Source organism: Schistocerca serialis, chromosome 1 (assembly GCF_023864345.2).
Source record: "Schistocerca serialis cubense isolate TAMUIC-IGC-003099 chromosome 1, iqSchSeri2.2, whole genome shotgun sequence".
NCBI lineage: Eukaryota > Metazoa > Arthropoda > Insecta > Orthoptera > Acrididae > Schistocerca > Schistocerca serialis.
Genome location: NC_064638.1, coordinates 555,370,357 through 555,390,962, shown reverse-complemented (window position 1 = coordinate 555,390,962; position 20,606 = coordinate 555,370,357). Strand labels below are relative to the sequence as shown.

The window sequence follows — 20,606 nt, the reverse complement described above, 5'->3', positions numbered from 1 at the left end:
TCTACTTTGAAGAGTGTGATCAGTTTTACTGTAATGTATTCATATGTAGCTTTAGTAATTTCTCTGCGCTTTGTTGACGCACAGAGCTTATGACTCAACTCCACTTACCACGGTTTCTTAACACGACTATTGAAAATTTGTGTGTGTGTGTGTGTGTGCGTGTGTAAGTATAATCTAACTTCTGCACCATTTCAGTGCAGTAATGTGTTCATTGTAAATAAGTATTACAGTAGTTGTATTACATGTTTCTTACCTTATAAATAAATATAAAAGTTTTTTATTTTAAATTCAGTGCAATAGTATTTGTAAAATGACTCTTAGTGTTCATTAAAAAATGACGATCATTCCACTTGGGACCTGTGGAATGGTACATTAGCTTATTTGTTTTAGTTTAAATATTTGTCATGTATTGTTGTTTTTCTGACATGTTCCACATCCTGGAGGACCTCCTCACTACGGATCAATTGGAATGAAAGTAAATCTAATCTAAATCTAATCTACCACCTACCTCTGTAGTACTACTGATGCAAACTCTGCATCATTTGCACCAGTGGAGGTTTCATCTTGTTCAGATACTATCATTGTTGTTATTCTGTCAAAACATTTAGAACACAAAAAGTTGTCACCGGAAACATCTTCACTTGGAAACAGAGTCTTCAAATGAGAACACTTATTCCCAAGCTGAACAACGCCTGCTTTTTGTTTGTCTCATATATCACTCTTTTTATGGAGATGCAAATAGTCAGCATACTTTACTCTCCTGTGGCCCCAGTCAGAAGACATTTCAAACAGTTCTTTTCATAAAACACACGACAACTACGCCAATTGGCAAATTCCTCATGAAAATACAGATCTCACTGGATGGTCTCAGTTTTTTTAGAAGCCTCTTCAGTAAACAAATTAGCACTGTACAACTGCAATACAGAAACCTGCAATGAACAAGCACGACAAAGAAACTAACAAGAAACTACAACAAAGTGTAAGAAATATTTGGAACAATGAAAAGAAATAACAGCAACAAAGAACATGATAAGAAGTAACTGCAACAAAGACAACAGAAATAAATACTGTAACAAAGAAATTAATAAGAAACAACTTCAGTGAAGACATATATTACCCTTGAAAGTTAAAAAACATGATTTTTTAAAATAAAACCTGTCCAACTTGAAAGTGGAAGCTCTCTCCTTTACAGAGAATATGGTACTACATGGTACTATTCAATAGGGAAAAAAAATCTCCCTTTTCTGGATTGGCCTTTTTGAAAACAAAATTCTTTTCTATTAATTATAGAAAAAATCAAAAGGCAACAATAAAAGAACCATGACAAATATGTCCAAATGGTGGATAACATTGTAATCATAAATCAAATATCTTTCACATAAAAAAAAGCTCAAATAAAAATCTAGAACTGTTACAGAGATACAGCATTTAAAAAAAAATTCCGAAATTCGCACCTTCAAAATGGTGTTTGCAGTGCCACCTTTAAGGCCTATATCTCAGGGCAGAAATTTTTTTGCAGAAAACAAAAAATACATGTTTCTTACTTACCCATGAATTTTAACATATGCTACATTCAATTACATCCGAGACTATGAAGGTTAACGCCCCTGCCTGAAGTGATACGGATTATGCCAGCTGCTTACTGCGTAGTAGTTGTACGACTGTTCAATTATTATTCTGGCTTTAGCTGAAATGGATGCATTTTGACCCCTTATCTAACTAAGGTCTATACTACTTTAACATTAGCATACTGTCCAAGTTATGGCATAGGGCAGTATTGTAAAGTCTAACACTTTTGGTCACGTCATTTTTTTTATTTTGGGTTTCAAAAAATGAAAAACTGGCCAATTTTCCAACATCTAAAGGATACATTTGACTGTAACTCCGAAATTATAGAAACAAGGGCACTTATGCCCGGAGGCAAGAGGGGACCCGATACCCCAGAGGCAAAGGAAAAAATACAGTGTACAGTGTAATCAGGTGTTTTTCTTTCAAGAAAATGGTTTAAGATTCAGTATTGGATGGGTTTTTAACTTTGTCATAACTGTAAACTTACTATGGCTATTTACAAGTCATAATTTTTCTTTGAAAATATGAAAAATACTCCATACATCCAGGTCAACCCTACCCCCCCGCCCCCAAACTATTGTATGGGTGCTCTTTATAGATGCTAAACAGCTCACCCAGTTGTCATTTTGAAGCTCTTAAACAGTGTTTGAATTTGATACGCAACACATCAATAAGGTGAGATTAACATCATCTTTAAGAAATTCAATAATTTTTATCTTTCATAATCTGAAGAACCACCCAATGTTTTTGAAAAATATTTTTCCTACAAATTTCTATTTGCCTTTGATAAAATTTAAATAAGTAGAAAGGAGGGGTTAAAAGAGAGATTAATTTTTAAGTATAGTACAGGGCACTGATTTTTCTTAGCACCTCATATTGTAAGGAATGTTCACCAATTAAAAAGTATGGAATTTTCATTGTATCTTTTATTCTACTGCTGGATGGAAGTTTTTTCAGTGTTGTGCTCACAGATATCCATGTTGCTGCTGTTGTCTTCAATCCGAAGGCTGGTTTTATGCAACTATCCATACTACTCTACCTTGTGGAAGCCTCTTCGCCCCAAATACGAACTACAACTTACATCCTTCTGAATCATCTAATCACCTAATCTTCAGCATTCTTATGTAGCACCACATTTCAAAAACTTCTAGTGTCTTCTTGTCTAAACTTTTTATCATGCATGTTTCACTTTCATACATGGCTACACTCCATACTAATAATTTCAGAAAAGACTCCCTAACACTTACATATACACAATCAGCCAGAACATTAGGACCACCTATCTAATAGCTGGTATGTCCACCTTTGGCACAGATAACAGTGGCAATGCATTGTAGCACGGAATCAAACAGGTCTTAGTAGGTCGCTGGAGAGAGTTGGCACCACACCTGCACTTACAAGTCACCTAATTCCTGATAATTTTGGGAGGGGAAGAATGTGCTCTCAGTCACATCCCAGATGTATTTGATCAAGTTCAGATCTGTGGGGACAGCACATCAATTGGAACTCCCCACTGTGTTCCTCGAGCCACTCCATCATACTCCTGGCCTTGTGACATGACGCACTGTCTTTTTGAAAAATGCCACTGCTGTCACAAAACATGATTGTCGTGGAAGAGTGTATGAGGTCTGTAACCAGTGTATAATACTCCTTGGCTGTCACGGTGTCTTGTACAAGCTCTAATGGAGCTACGGATGCTCACATGAACTTTCCCCAGAGCACAATAGAGCCACTGTCAGCCTGTCTCCATCCCGCAGTACAGGTGTCAAGGAACTGTTCGTCTGGAAGATGACACATGCACACCCTCTCATCAACTTGATCAAGAAGGTATCCAGCCTGCCTGCCCAGCCTATGACATCCGACATCTGTATTTAGGGGTGGTCGCCCAAATCCACTAATGTCTGGACATGGTTTCACTTTGGTTTCAGCACATATTGCAGACACTCACCAAGGCACTCCTCAAAGACCTGACAAGCCACGCAGTTTCCAAAATGCTTGTGTCGAGCCTCCGGGCCATCACAGCCTGCCCTCAGCAAACCCAGGTAGATCGCTTGCCTTCCCTATTCTACACACAGATAGCTTGCTCACTGATACTATATGCACAGAGAGTGTGTGTGTGTGTGTGTGTGTGTGTGTGTGTGTGTGTGTGTGTGTGTGTGTGTGTGTGTTTTAGCAGTCATTCCTTGCCAAGTGACACTGCTATTGCCTGGATGGGTTTATCTCAATAATAGGACGGTGGTCATATTGTTCTGGCTGATCAGCGTATATTTGATGTCAACAGATTTCTCTTCTTCAGACTGCTTTTCTTGCCATTGCCAGTCAGCGTTTTATGTCCCCTCTACTTAGGCAATCAACAGTTATTCTGCTGCCAAATAACAAAACTCGTCTACTACCGTAAGTGTCTTGTTTCCTAATCTAATTCCCTCAGTATCGCCTGATTTAATTCAACTACGTTCCATTATCCTTGTTTTGCTTTTGTTGATGTTCATCTTATATCCTCCTTTCAAGGCAATGTCCATTTTGTTCAACTACTCTTCCATGTCCTTTGCTGTCTTTGACAGTATTACAATGTCATCGGTAATACCTCTAAGCTTTTATTTCTTCTCCCTGAACTTTAATTGCTAGTCCAAATTTTTACTTTGTTTCCTTTACTGTTGCTCAATGTACATATTGAATAACATTGCTGATAGGCTACAACCATGTCTCACTACCTACTCCACCATTGCTTCCCTTTCATGCCTCTCACCTCTTATAATTGCCATCTAGTTAATGTACAAGTTGTAAACAGCCTTTTGCTCCCTGTATTTTACTCCTGCTACCTTCAGAATTTCAAAGAGTGTATTGCATTCAACATTGTCAAAAGCCTTCTCCGAGTCTAAAAATGTTATAAACATAGGTTTGCCTTTCTTTAAACTATCTTCTAAGAGAAGTCGTGGGGCCACTATTGCCTCGTGTGTTCCGACATTTCTCCAGAGTCAAAACTTATCAACCCCAAGATCAGCCTCTACCAGTTTTCCCAGTCTTTGTGTTACTGTTTTGCAACCACGACTTATTAAACTGATAGTTTGGTAATATTCACAGCTGTCAGTATCAGCTTTCTTTGGCATTATGAAGTGTGACAGTATTTCGACTGTCTCATACACCTTGCATGCCAAATGGAAGAGTTTTCTCATGGCTGGCTCTCCCAAGGCTGTAAGTACTTCTGATGGAATGTCATCTACTCCCAGAGCTTTGTTTCAATTTAGGTCTTCCAGTGCTCTGTCAAATTATTCTCACAGTATCATACACCCCCCCCCCCCCAAATCTCATCATCATGTATGTCCTCTTCCATTTCTACAACAAAATGGTTCAAATGGCTCTGAGCACCATGGGACTCAACTGCTGTGGTCATCAGTCCCCTAGAACTTAGAACTACTTAAACCTAACTAACCTAAGGACATCACACACATCCATGCCCGAGGCAGGATTCGAACCTGCGACCGTAGCAGTCGCACGGTTCCGGACTGCGCGCCTAGAACCATTTCTACAACATTGCCTTCCAGTTAATTTCCCTTATACAGACCCTCTTCTTTTCCCCAATTCTAGTCAGTGGTTGCCCAATGCTCTCTGTGAAACTCTCAACAATCTTTGGTTCTTTCAGTCAATCCAGGTTCCATCTCCTTAATTTCATAGCTTACTGCAATTTCTTTAGTTTTAATCTACAATTCATAACCAATAAATTGTGGTCAGAGTCCACATCTGCCCCTGGAAATGTATTACAAGTTAAAACCTGGTTCCAAACTCTCTGTCTTACCATTATATAGTTAATATGAAATCTTCCAGTGTCTCTAGGTATCTTCCACGTATTCTTAAAGTGTCAGCTATGATTAAATTATGCTCTGCGCAAAAATATACCAGGCAGCTGCCTCTCATTACTTTCCGCAAGTCCATATTCAACTACAATATTTCATTCTATTCCTTTTCCTACTATCGAATTCCAGTCATCCATCACCATTATCCATACATATTACATCAGATAGCCATATTCAGGGTGTCCCATTTATCTTGACCACCCTAAATAGCTGTTTGTCCAGATGCAAATTACAAAATGTTTCAAGCAAATGTTCTTTAACCATCAGGGGGACATCAATCAGCATGATTGCCTTCATTTTTACAAAGATATGAACAGTGGTATGACTTTTTTAAATGGCACCATGCATTTTTTATTCAGTACTTCATTTCCTCTCCTAAAGACCTATTCAAAAAAGTATCACAGTGTCCATTCACTGAAACACAACGTTATTAATTACATTACACAACACTGACTTTGAGCCTAGGGTCACAAACTCATCGACTTGCTGAAGTTGTCAGAAAACAAATGAAAACCAAGTAAAAACATAACACAAAATTGACTTTGACTCTCTTTTACCATTTCCCAGAAGTAGAACATTCAAAGGTGCTCAAAGTGGTGACCTTGGACACCGATACACTGGTGCACTCACCGAATGAAAGAATTATTTACTGCTTCTAGTGTTGTCTGCTGAAGAGAATTACAAGCAAGCACAATACGTTCCTGCATGTCCTCTGGAGTAGTTGGAATATTGCGATAGACAACATCATTAATGAATCCCCAAAGAAAAAAGATCAGAGGACTTAAATCAGGAGACCAAGCAAGCCAAGTAAAAGTTCCTCCTTGACCAATCCATCTGGCAGGATACCTTCAGTTCAGAACACGACGTGCACGCAAGGCATTACGTGCTAGACATCCATCGTGTTGATACCACATACCTCCGCCACACACCGTTGGGTGGCTTGCGGAGTATAAATGTAGATGTAGATACGCATTCTGATTCTTAACGGCACTTCATCTAGAAGAGGAGGAAGAATTTGTCTGAGGAAGTTGGCATACACTGTGCCATTTAGACTACCACTGATGAAATAAGGGAAAATAATTTTAGTACCAAGCATCCCACAGCAGACGTTAACCCTCCATTGATGCTGATGTTCCACCTGCCTAAGCCACTGTGGGTTGTCGCTGGACCAATAATGCACATTCCTTGTATTTACCTGTCCTCTGTTTGAGACGGAGCATTCACCGGTAAATAGAACATAGGAGAAGTAGTTCGGGTTGGCGAGCATTTGCTGCTGTGCCCACTAACAGAGGGTTGGGTTGTTTGGGGAAGGAGACCTGACAGCGAGGTCATCGGTCTCATCGGATTAGGGAAGGACGGGGAAGGAAGTCAGCCATGCGCTTTCAAAGGAACCATCCCGGCATTTGCCTGGAGCGATTTAGGGAAATCACGGAAAACCTAAATCAGGATGGCTGGACGCGGGATTGAACCGTCGTCCTCCCGAGTCCCACTAACAGAACTGTACATGATTCTGGAAAGTACTCCCATGCAATTCTTGATGTAGGTGTACATGGTAAGGATGGAACTGATAACATGTAAGAATACAATGTACACTGGTTTTAGGAATGCCAATCTCGTGTTCAAGCTGTCGTGTGCTCATATGTGGACTCTCAGAAATGGAAGTGAGAACAGTAACTTCGTCAGTTTCGTCTGTGCGAGTGCTATGACTGTTGTGTTGTTGTGGACTGAAACTTCTCGTTTCCTGAAGCGTCGCAACAAGACGAGAAAACATCTGCCGGGAAGGTGGGTTCTTGTCAGGATGTCGCTCTCTGTACAGTTCCGCTGCCTGTGTAGCATTTCGCCTACCTTCATATCTTTGTAAAAAACAAACCTACAACGAAGGCAATCATGCTGATTGATGTCCCCCTGATGGCTAAAGAACATTTGCTTGAAACATTTTGTAATTTGCATCTGGACAAGCAGTTATTTAGGGTGGTCAAGATAAATGGGACACACTGCATATTATAAAAATATGTGTGTGTGTGTGTGTGTGTGTGTGTGTGTGTGTGTGTGTGTGTGTGTGTGTGTTTTCCACATCTCCTCCCAAACAACTGAACCAAACTTAGTCACATATCACTGTCAGGCAACAATTGCTGTGGAGGGTACAAACCACCTACCTATCATAGTACAGGGGATGTGGCATCATAAACGATGAGATGCTTGAAAAACTGTTGCATCAAGCATATTTAAATTTATTAACTTTCGTGCTATTAACTCTATTCGCAATAAATTTCACAGACAGTATTCACATATGCCACTAAATGCAGATACAAAATCATATACCACCATAGGTAGTTCAGGACATATGACATCATCATAAACAGTGAGATGCATGAAAAAATGTCACATCATGCATGAAGTTTTAATACAATTGTTCTTTATTACTAAGATACTCCTAACAGTTGGATCAACTTCATAAAATCTCTAAAACTTGGTAGTGCTTTTGACAGCTTGCAACTACAAAGTGCAAATAGCTGTAGACAAAAGCAATAGCTTTCTATAGAGCTATGAAGAGGTACTGCCACAGAGAAGTTTACTAAACTGCAATGTAAAAATGCATAGCAGCTGCACCCAGCATACATGAACTGAACACTACTAGCACAGTTAAATTTTTGTTTTTGTTTCTAATAGGAAATTGGAAAAATAAATATTCATGCAATAGCAGATTTGTCAGCTAGTTATTGTATGCACTGTAATTCTTTATCATTACTTTTGAAAATAATTGACCTCAGCTTCTGTTGTAACTTCATGTTTAGTGTACATCTACATCATTCTCTAGGAACTTCTTCCCATTCCATTCATGTACTGAGCTTTTTTTTTTTTTTTTTTTTTTTGGTAGGGTTTAAGGGCGCTCAACTGCTGAGGTCATTAGCGCCCAGTCCCTGGTGTTAGAGCACAAGAAACCTGCTAAAAACTCAAGGGGATGGGGGGACATCAAAAGGACCGGACAAAGATGCAGATGAAATAAGTAAAAGGTTAAATGTCTTTGGTCAAGCCAGTTAAAGTTATAAAACGCAGAAGACGAGCAGCTGCTCGAGCGTCATCAGCTAAAACATCCGGTAAGGTAGATGGCAGGGACAGGACAACGCGAAATTGACTAAAACGGGGACACGACAATAAAACATGGCGCACCGTTAATGCCTGACCACAAGGGCACTGTGGGGCTGGGTCACCTGAGAGCAGGTAGCGGTGGCTAAACCGGCAATGCCCAATCCGCAACCTGGTCAGAAGGACCTCCTCGCGCCGAGATGGTCGGGAGGAAGTTGTCCAAGCAGTTGGGAGCGGTTTTACTGCCCGGAGCTTGTTTCCTTGGAGGGATGACCAAGCATCCCACCACAAGGACACAAGCCTCCTACAGACATCCCCACAAACGTCAGATGACGGGACACAATGGGAGGCTGGGCGAGGCTGGAGGACTGCAGCCTTGGCTGCAGCATCCGCAGCCTCATTCCCAGGCACTCCCACATGTCCGGGGACCCACAGAAGGCTGACAGAACCGCCATTATCAGCGAAACAATGGAGGGACTGCTGTATTCGGTGAATCAAAGGATGGACCGGATAGGGAGCCCCAAGGCTCTGAAGAGCACTGAGTGAGTCAGTGCAGAGGACATACGATGAATGGCGGTGGCGGCGGGCATACTGAATGGCCTGATGGAGAGCAAAAAGCTCGGCCGTAAAGCTGGAACATTGGTCAAGGAGCCGGTATTTAAAGGTGGCGGTCCCGACGACAAAGGCACAGCCGACACCATCGTCAGTTTTGGAGCCATCGGTGTAAATAAAGGTGTGACCAGCAAGTCGAGCACGAAGTTCGACAAACCGTGAGCAATACACAGCAGCCGGAGTACCCTCCTTCGGGAGTGAGCGGAGGTCGAGATAAATACGAACCGGAGCCTGGAGCCAAGGTGGTGTCGGGCTCTCACCCTCTCTGAAGGTGGTAGGGAGGGCAAAATCCAATTGTCGAAGCAGGCGACGAAAGCGGACTCCGGGGGGCAGCAGGGCAGACACATATAACCCGTACTGACGGTCGAGAGAATCAGCGAAGAAGGACTTGTAAGAGGGGTGGTCGGGCATAGACAACAGCCGGCAGGCATACCGACACAGCAGTATGTCGCGCCGGTAGGTCAACGGTAACTCGGCAGCTTCAGCGTAAAGACTCTCGACAGGACTAGTGTAGAAGGCTCCGGTCGCAAGACGTATCCCCCTATGGTGGATGGAGTTGAGCCGGCGTAAGAGGGAATGTACTGAGCTTGAGGAAATATGATTGCTTCGAGACCCCTGTGAGCATTATAAATGGTCTAATCTTTTCTTCATGATCTCAACAGGAATAATGCATTAGGGGTTGTAGTGCATTCCTAGATTCATTACATAAAGCTGGTTCTCGAAACTTTGCAATTAAGTCCTCATGGGATAGTTTGCGACTACCTACATGTGACTCTCAGTTCAGTTTTTTCAACATTTCTGCGTTGCACTCTCATGGGTCAAATACACCAATGATCACTCATGCTGCCCTACTTTGAATAATTCAATAAGCCTATCAGCATTATTAACAATGAACTGAAGTCTACTACCTATTACACCTACAACTAAGCTTATGCAATTGTTCCCTTAAATATCCCTATAAATTGTTACATCCACATATCTGTATGGGTTGACTGGTTTCAACTGTAGCTCAATGACATAGTTCTACGACATTACTTTTTTTTGTTTAATACCTTCATAATACAAAGTAATATACAGTAATTTTCTGGATATATTAAAAACTATATATACAGTAGGATGTACACAAAACATACTAGAACATGATGTTTAAAACATTTTAACTGAATAAATTAGTACATAAAGAAAGTCTGCAGGCGTATTTTATTCAAATCAAACTCATTGTACTCAACCCAACTTCATAGTCTTAGTTTACTTAAAAATGAATTAGGGCCTACAGTATTTTATTATTTACCTTTTATTTAGAGCTAATGGGTACAAAAAGTGAGAAACAGTGGAGACACTGGAAACTGTATTCTATTAAATGTTTGCATCCCAATCAAGGCCACAATGATCCAAAATCAGGTATGAAGAACTGGAAAAGTGCTATCAACTGGATCTGCTTTTTTCATTGTGGTATACTAGGGTACATCAAGAAATGTGACAACTGCTGACTACAGGTATCAAAGAAATTATGGAAGCCTTTTCTCGATCAGTCAGATGAAGCTCAGGATATTCCAGCCATGAATCAGGATACTGATTATTACAACCACCCTGCAATCCAAAACAATCACTTCACAGTGTTAAAAACTTCAAATGATGGTGATGGGGCATGTAGTAGGTCACAAATGTTACATCAACTCAAAGAGAAGTTTTCTCATTCTGATAGTTAAGAGTGAAAAAAATAATGATACTGTCTATTTAGCTCTTAATAAAATGCAACAAATGTTTGATGTTCTGAACCACATGTCTCGAGGAATTAGGAATCTAGTAAGGGAAAAGGATATTCTAAGTACTTCATACGCTAAGTATGGGAAAACATTAGCCCCTAGAACAGCTATGTTAGTGACAGACTTTCATAAGTGCAATAAAACCAGCAGAATGGTGACACAGGTGAAAGAATGTGTATCAAATCGTGACAAAGATTCTAAATTTCAAATTCAAAAGAGGTTAATCTTAACTAGCCTCAGGGAGGTTTATATTTATCTGAAAAATGAATACCCATTACCATACATAACATAGGATTTTTTAAGTCCTATAAATTGAGACCAAAAACTATTTTAGCTGGAAACTCAGGAGCATAACCTATCTGTGTATGTCAGGTGCACAAATAGTAAGATTGTGGGTGACACAGGCAAACAAGGTTTTGTTGTGGACCATAATACTGAACAACTGATTCTCATGCATGCTGAACAAATATAACCCAACAACAGTAGTGAAAAGGATAGCCTGAGAGCATCCAGTCAATATCTGTCAAGGCAGATACCAAATAATAACTATGTTATTAGCAATCACAGCATCGCCAGTAAATCACTTGTCTATATACATCAATAACAAAAGCAAGTGAAGAATCTACTCCGAATTTAGTATTACTGCAGTGACATTACTTGTTAATGTGAACCTGTGTTGTATATTGTTAAAATACAAACGCAATTGGAATGCCTAAATGCCATAACATTTTAGGTAACCTAGTAGAATTTTATATCCACACAATCAAAGGCATGATCACAAGAAGTGCCAATAGGGTAATTTTTGTTGATCAGTTATATCAGAACAGCATTTGTGAGATTATATATTGCTTTCTCTGAAGAGCAGCCTTTTCAGAAGTGATTTGTTGTGGCACTATATATTATGAGCACTTCCTACATTTTATAATTAGTTAATTACAAACATTATGAAGGAATGAATTTATATAATGACTTGTCATTTTTCCTGTTTAAGAGTTGTCAGGTCTCGTGTGTGTGGATACTGGAGTTATGGTGTAAAGATTTTTACACAGAAACATATTTGTAGAATGACAGAACCATTCTGTTAATTATATGATCTGTATCTAAAAGGGTGTCATTACATATCATTAGATGAAAGATAAGGAGGAAAGGTTAACTCCACACCTGAAAAACGGTTAGCCAATTAGTTGCACGATTAACATCTAGCTGTTGCAGTCTTTTATCATAATAAAAATCTGCGGGGTGGGTGGAGCAGGAAGGGAGACTGTTGCAGACATACTATCACTCTGTAGGCAAAGTAATGTCTGAGGAATTGAATTCATGAATGCTTTTGTTACCATTTGATCACCATTTACATAGTTTACGTATTACTACTTAACGTACAAGTAAAATAAAAAGTTGAACATAATTCTACGCATTTATGTCATCGAACTGTTATTTCTCTTGCATATCTGTTGGAAGATGGGGGCTTTATAGACACATTAACTTTTTCAAGTGGGGTAAACAATCTGCGTTGGCAAGGAAGAACTTTTCGGAACCTTTCATTTTGGCATTGGCTGCAAGCATAGTGCTATCAAGACGGTAACATTTGTGATCATGAGTGGAAACAAAGTTGTCCGTTTTATATTTTGCAATATATTAAGCAACACAATGAAACAGTTTATAATGAATACATCAAGTTTTCCGCTGATTATCGCAGAATTCTAACGGGTAGAACGTCTGGTCTCTGTACAGAGGGTACGCATCAAAACAAACGAATAGATGAAACTTACCTTGCAATTATAATGCATATACCGCTACATCAATATTAATCCACAACACTCACTTTCAGTGGAACTCTTTAACTTGAACATTGCCGATCTTAAAAACAAATATGTACAACCTAACAAAATTAAAATGTGATATACTCACACTGACATTTTTATGACTGTTGTTTGAATATGTGAAACTGGCCAAGTATCGCACCAATTGTATACTTAAGAAGTAGCTTTGTGTCAATCATAATCTCGCTCATGATTTTTAAAAAATGTTAATCTTTTTTCCGTCACCAATGGGTTCCTATTGGCAGCAGTCCGTAACAACGCTTTATCGATTATCAGAAGAAACGAAGCGGTTTGCTTCGTTTAATAAAGTGTATTCCGTATTAGTGTAAAAATGAAGAAGCCTAAATATAAACATGTAGTAAAGCAACCAAAACGGCTGTATGAAGTTTCTGTGGTAATTTATTATCAAACGTATTTTAGTCACATTAATGTAGATGTCTTGTGATTAGCGTAACACAAATATAACAATACATTCTGCAGTAAGAAAAAATAAAGAAAGAAAGAAATGAGGAATGTTGACGTAGAATAATAATTCGAGCAATTTTTAGAAGTTACTATCTGAATCCTGGAATTAAGTTACAGGTAGCCTTTATGAAATCACAATGCGCGAGTGCTAGAGTTTTTGCACAAAGTAAAATTGATTACCGCTGTTGCATTTCAATGATGTACCACAATTTTTAAAGTTACGGGTAACGAGCAAATAAAACCAAGAAATTATAGAGAAATTCAAATTTCTGTTAATATCATGGAAACATGGGCGTATAAATGGCAACATTATAGAATTCATACACCACGCTTATTTAATCACTTGCTGTTCGCTGTCGGTAGTTGCTGTGGCTCCGTCTGATTAAATGGAAAAGAAATAAACGAGAAAGCACACGTTTCTAATATGTATGTTAATTGGATGTATATCCTAATCTCCTCCTCCTCCACCCCAAATCTCTGTCCATCTCCTTATGTCACTCTCACTAGCCATTGCCTCCTTCTCCCTCCTTCTGCCATCTTCTCCTCTTCCTCACCCTCTCTCCTCCTTGCTCACACACTCTGTCCATTTCCTCCTTTCCACTGTGTCCATTTCCGTTTGTCTCCCCTTCCACCCCCATCCTCCACCCCCTCTGACCGTGAGCCTTGTTTATTATTACTGCAAATTCAGATTCTGCATTGGTATTCTACTCGTATGCCAGAAATACAACTTTCACATTCTCTGTCAGCGAGGAAGAAAACAAAACTCCGCATTGTTGTGTATACAGTTTATGATGTTTAAAATTAGATGTAACGGGAAAGAATGTATATGGGGGAAACAATTTATGAAAGGTTTAAATTCCACCCTGTCATAGTTAAAACTGGCCGTGACAAAGGAAAAAAACTGCACATTTTTACAGCAGAGCATTTTCTTTCTCACAGTCATTTTAACAGAAAACCTGTATTTTTTTATTTAATTATAGTTTACATCCATCTGAATGTTTAATAGGATATCATTTAAAAGTTGGAGTAAATTGGTCAAGAATGTTTTGAGATTCATCCAAATGATTATTAGAATAACACGCAAAAATTTGAAATAATTCGGTCAAGTACTTTCTAAGTACTACGGCTTGCATCGCAGATATTTTGCAAGAATGGGAAGTGCTATTGATGTGTGATTTTAAGAGAACAGATTGGTAGTCAGAGGTTCGTACTGTTAAAACAAATACTTTTTTAAATGGAACATTGCCTATTGACATTAACAAACTAAAACTAGAGTAGATTAGAACGTCAGTGGTGTTTGTCGTAAGATTCTAGTGTGAGTAATTTACGAGATATCGTAATTTGAAAAGTTCTCACACTGACAAGTGAACAAGACCTGTGGCAACACACACTAAAGAACGACCCAAGTACTGAGCAAGGGGGTGCAGTGGTTAGCACACTGGACTCACATTCAGGAGAACAATGGTCGAAACCCACATCCTGATATCCTGATTTAGGATTTCTGTTATTTCCCTAAATTTCTTCAAGCAAATTCTGGAATGGTTCCTTTGAAAGGGCATGACTGGGTTCCTTCCCCATCCTTCCCTAGTCCAAGCTTATGCTCTGTCTCTAATGACCTCATTGTCAATGGGATGTTAAACACTACTGTCTTCCTCTTCAGCAACACAAGTGCATACATTAGTTACGTGGATTCTGACCAGTAACAAGACAATTGATCATCACAAGCTGTGCTCAAAATGACCGCTGGCAGCAGCTGTACATGCTTCCAGTCTGTGGAATGACTGCTGCACACGTGCAGCAGAGATGTCTGTGCAGGCTACAGTAATATGTCATTGCATATCATTGGGCGTGGTTGGTATGTTGTCATAGACAGTCTTTCAGGTTTCTTCACAGTAAAAAGTCTACAGGTGTCATATCTGAGGAATGAGCTGGCCAAGGTGCAGGTCCTATGTATCCAATCCAACAACTTGGAAACAATTCATGAAGACATGTTGTAGTACTTCATGCACTATGGCCGGACAGCGATCATGTTGATACCATAGGTTCCTCCAAGTTTGCATCTTCCAGCATCCTGTTAGGAGGCTATGATACGTGTGTGCATTCAGTGTTCCATCTATGAAAAACAGGCTTATGAGCTGATGGTTCACTACCCCACATCACATGTTTACACACCACGAACACTGATGTTCTACCTGACAAAGCCAATGGGAATTGTCAACAGACCAATAGTGCATGTTTCGGTGCTTTACCTGGCCAGGATTGGTAAATGTGGTTCATCACTAAATAATATACATGGTCGTATCCTGTCTTCATGCTCATGTATAAAAGTTAACACAATTATCATAATCATTTCCACGCATCTTGTGGTGGAGAGACATGTGATAGGGATGGAACACATGTTGATGGAGAATGCATATGACACTTGCCTGACACATACCACTTTTTCGTGCAATTGCATGAGAGCTAACATGCGGATGAACTGCATCAGAACATTAGTTTCCCCCTCTTCTGTCATCACTTGTTTTCCTCTGTTAGTTTGTCTACATGTTACACTACCACTCTCACATAACTGATTGGTGAGGTTGACAAATAATTACCAAAATGGGTCACAGCTGCTGGGATATCGTGCCAGATACACCATACAAGAATGAACTGCATTCTTTCTACACTCACCATACACCTTGAGCGTGTTGGCTTTTTCTGCATTGGTAAATTCCTTTGTCCGCTCAAGACCTATTGCTTGGACTGTCACACACTAACTGACTTACTGGCAAATTGCAACACTCTCAAGGAATACACAAGCACACTGTACGCAAACATAACAATGTCATACCTAGCAACTACACAGATTGAATGGCACAAACAAGCGTCAGTGTGGAAACTTCTCAAAATACAGTGTCTTGTAAATGATTCACACTAGAATCCTGCAACAAACACCATTGACTTTAATTTACCATACTTTTAGTTTGTTCCATTTTTAAAAAAATTGTGTGTTTGCGCAAAAAATGCACATTCTAAGTATTAAATAATCTGTTTATAGGCTAATTTGAGCCCATGACTGCCAATCCATTCTGTGAAAACTGCATTCAACAGTGCTTTCCATTTCCACAATATTTGCGATGCAAGTTTTATGTGATTCAACATGTATATAACACATAAATTTAGATATTTTGTATGTACATAGTTAACATTTCAGGTCAATAGACCGACTACTTTTCGAGTTTTGTGAGAACGAACAAGCGCAGTGAGAGCTTTTATATATAAAGATAACATTTTCATAATACAGTCAGATTTGCAGCATTGATCTTTACATCATCATTGTGAGGAAGGTATTCAAATTTTGCATAAAAAAATTATTTTGATTATTTCTCGTGTAATGCAAGTGTGCCATCATCAGTAATAAATACCACTGTTTCTTATGCATGTCTCAGAACAAGTTGTTTTTGAGCATCTTTTTTATATTATTATTAATAAGTTTTACTGGAAATAAAATAGTGAATCACCATTTGCATTGTGCAGCTAAACAGTGCCACCTCCTCCCCCCCCCCCCCCTCTCCCCCCATTTCCTTTCCTTACAGTATATTTCCAGAAGAATTTGTGTATCTTTCAGTTGCTTGTTCCCAATGCTGCATTGAATAAATTCTAAATAGAGAGAACCAGTGTTTTCATTGAACACTATATCTGAAACGTGGCAGCTTCTGTCTTTTGAAATGTGTTAAGGACACTACTTGTATCTTTACTATAAATCTTCATAGTGTTTATGAATGGTTAACTATCACGATGGAGGTCATTGCTGTGGACACACATCACCACCTCTGGGAACTATTCTCGAATGAGATGGTGAAGTGGTTAGTGCACTGGACTTAGATTCGAGAGGATGACAGTTGAAATCAACATCCAGTCATATTGATGAAGGGTTTCCTTGATTTCTCTAAATTTCTTCAGGCATATTCCAGGACAGTTCCTTTGAGAGAGCATGGCCGATTTCCTTTCCCATCCTTGAAACATTCTGAGCTTGTGCTCCGTCTCTAGTGACCTTGATGTTGACAGAACATTAAACCCCTTATCTTCCTTCTTCTAGGAAGCATTTGACCGTTGTATGATTGTGTGTCACCTATGATATGCAGAATGAATGACTGTATGTAGTACTTGGAGAAAGTGGAGCAGAGTCCACACGTGATGAATTCACTGGTGGAAATGAAAAATATGGTTGTAATCAGTATTTGAAATTGCAACTTTCTGTTTTAGTTTCCTCTGAGTACAGGATTGTTCTAATCAGTTTTTGATACTGAGATGGATAACATCTTCATATCCCTTGAATAAGGAAGATGGGAAAATAAAAAGAAAATTCATGTTCTCAGATAATTTATGCTGTTATTGTAAAGGTTAGTGTTGAATGCTGTCTTGCCAAACCTGCGACTTCCCCTTCATTGTACCTGGTGATTCTTTGTACATTATGTCTTGGGCAAGAAATTTTAAGAATAAATCTGTAGCAATCTCCTTTCACATTTGATTGATGTTTTGTAACAGTGTTGTTAAGCTGTAGAAGCTCACTATCTGGAAGCTTAGCAATGTTTTCAGTCTTGTTAAGGTACTTATTGACTGATTAACACCTCTACTAAAGATTGGATTGTTACCACTACACATTCCATTATTTACATTCCAGCTGTGACTTTCTGGAACCTGCAAGTCATTTTATTTGCTTGGAGCTGCACATAATGAGGCTTTGTAAGAATAAGGATTACGCTGTTTGCTTAAGTTGCAAGTTTCAATAAGTGTCACTTCCATCATCTTCTTGCCAATACTTCACCAGAAGATGGTGAGAGGGACACCCATCAAAACATTGCAGAATATCAACGCAGCTACAAGGACGGAAGTCCAAGGAGATTTCATCAGTGGTATACCTTCTAATGGCATTTCACACATTTTCGATGGCATTCAGTTCCTGGCATCCAACTTGAACTCCTGTGTGCTCAGTTGTTTGTCATTGGAACTATTTATTCAAGAGATGTGTCCTATTTCATTGTGAATTATGACCTGCTAGCATGGAAAGATCAGATTTCGCACATGCGTAAGTATATGCAGAAGAACCAAACCACAAATGTCACCTGCAGTACCACAGTTTCATACAGAGATACAGAGAGAGAGAGAGAGAGAGAGAGAGAGAGAGAGAGAGAGAGAGAGAGAATGCAATATACCTATCATAAGGTATAGTACCCCCCACCCCATCCCCCCGTGGTGTCAGCTCCTTCTTCAACAACAGTATTCCTTTCATTTATGTTTCTATGGTTGCTAACGATTATTAGCTTCAAAACACATTAAAACTTGTCAGCTGTTATTTTGCAAGCAAAACATGGACTCATTCATACATATTTTGAAAGTGCAGTCTCTTGTGATTAACTGTCAGCAATATACACATTGCATGTTACCTCAAATATACACTACCTTCGTGAAGACTTGTATGTGGAGTAATTGATGAAATCACCTTTATGATGACTGCGTTAGTTCTACAATTTATAACCTTGTCTCAAACCTCTAAATACAGGTTCAGATTCAGAAGCTGTTACCAGTGCCTGTCATCAGTTAAAGGGTGAACATTTTAACCATCTGGCCACTGTATCAGAATTTAATCTAACCTTAGTGTGTCATTGATCTTCCATACATTTTTTCAGGTAAATGAGACGAATGTGTTGTCCTACCAGACTCACAGTACCAAAAATCATCCCACTCTTTAATGTGCAATACCCTGTTATTTACAGGTGGTATAAGCAGAATTCTGTGTTGCTGGTTTTCATGTTTTAGTTTAACATAACAACTAGCCGAACTTTCATGTCCTTTGTACGACGAATTTCTGACTTATTAATGTTTTTACAGTTCTTGCTTATTTGTGGGAACCATTATAACAAAATCACATATTTTCTTTCTAGTTTCATAGTGGTGTTGCTTGTAAATTTTCTAAGACTTTTCAGTCAGTCTGGTCGCAGTGATGATTGCGCTAGCTCCTCTACTCCATCTTGATGTCCACTGGCAGGGATACTAAATATGTCATGTGGTTGTCAGTTATGTGCAAGTCTTTCTGTTTCACTTGACTTGGCATGCGAAACATATCTTGCTGAAACTTTTATATCCCCACTGCACTGACCTGCGATGAAGACTATTTGTCAGTTAGGACTACTGTCAAATTCCGGAAGAGCTGTCTTCAGAAAAAGCAGGCCTGCAAACTGCTCATCATCTTGATTGTAAATGGCTTGTCAGTGGCAAGACTAGATGTCCGCTACTGAGGTAATGAAATGTGCAGTTATTCTTTGTACCAATAAATACAATGTGCTGTTTGAAACTGATTGTGAATTTCAGTCTGTGTCGCACATTTTTCCTTTCAGAATGCCTTCAACATCTCATAAAAGGTTAAAGTGTGAGCAGTAGGGGAGGATGTCTCTGACTCATTGGTGCTTGAAATGCAGCAAATTAGATATTTAAGAAAAATTATACCAAGGAGAACCATGTGCACTTAGTGTGTACTCTTAGGGAGGGAAGGACTAAGTGCATACTGGTACTTGTAGCAATGGAAGGCATAGGATGCAATTAGTTGCAATCTGTTGGTAATACAATGTTTTTCCCAGGTCCACTTGCGAACTTCTGGTTTTGAACCAAGTAGAAAGCCAAAACCAGAGACTTTGGATGCTCCTTGACAACTCAGTTTATAACTTCCTTTACTTGTACCATAGGTTTGAAAGATGCAGCAGTCCTCTAAATGTCTCATGGTTGCTTTGCTACTAATGTAGGTATCTGTAAAATGCTTACTTTTTAAATTAGGCATATTTATATTCTTTAAAGGATAAACATTGATGCAGATGGTTCAAAAAGACTCATACTGGACTCCAAATATTGCTCCCAGTGGGTGAGAATATTAATATGTCAGTGATCAGCTGTAGAAGTTTTCACTGGGGAACTTTAGACCCACATAATATTGGATGTTTGGAGATGACCAAAATGTAGAATTGATAGTAGTAACATTTTTGAGGAAAAAGTAACTGTTTACTAAAAAATAGGCTGTGGAATTGGGGACAGTGTATTCATAACAGCAGACAGTAGTCTTAAATCAGTTGAACTGTAAATTGAATGTGTGTGTGAAATTGTTTTGGCAAGGTTAACTATTAGAAATATAATAAATGCTGGAATGGGATCCTCTTGCTGGCATGCAGACTTATCTGTAATAGTAACTTTAAACTTCAAAGGATTACTCAGTTCAATATCAAAGCAAAATACTGGAGAACTTTTTTTTAATCCACCCTACAATAGATTGAGGAAAGTACAATTTTGTTAGTGGTGGATGAGCTGAAAGTTCCTGCAGAAATGTTCTAAAAGTTTTCTCTAACACTTTGTTAAACATATAGTTTGGAACCATATCCGTGGTGGAAATATATCAGAGTTGTTGA

At 39.1% G+C, this 20,606-nt stretch overlaps 2 protein-coding genes across 4 annotated transcripts in view; one reads left to right on the top strand and one right to left on the bottom strand.

The window, feature by feature from the left end:
- The window catches only part of LOC126475400 (U4/U6 small nuclear ribonucleoprotein Prp31), a 75,066-nt gene extending 62,147 nt beyond the window's left edge, over positions 1-12,919 (bottom strand). The window contains exon 1 of one of the 3 annotated variants that reach the window (XM_050103237.1): positions 12,794-12,919. The gene's annotated coding sequence lies outside the window, so the exon portion shown is untranslated. Of the gene's footprint in view, positions 1-508; positions 529-12,654; positions 12,752-12,793 lie in introns of those variants that run through there. The other 2 variants (XM_050103247.1, XM_050103253.1) reach the window with 2 other exon arrangements.
- LOC126475418 (uncharacterized) overlaps positions 12,853-20,606 on the top strand; it is a 272,705-nt gene continuing 264,951 nt past the window's right edge. The window contains exon 1 of the mRNA XM_050103260.1: positions 12,853-13,099. Within this exon, the coding sequence (XP_049959217.1) occupies positions 13,037-13,099 (63 nt within the window). The 5' untranslated portion in view covers positions 12,853-13,036. The remainder of the gene's footprint in view (positions 13,100-20,606) is intronic.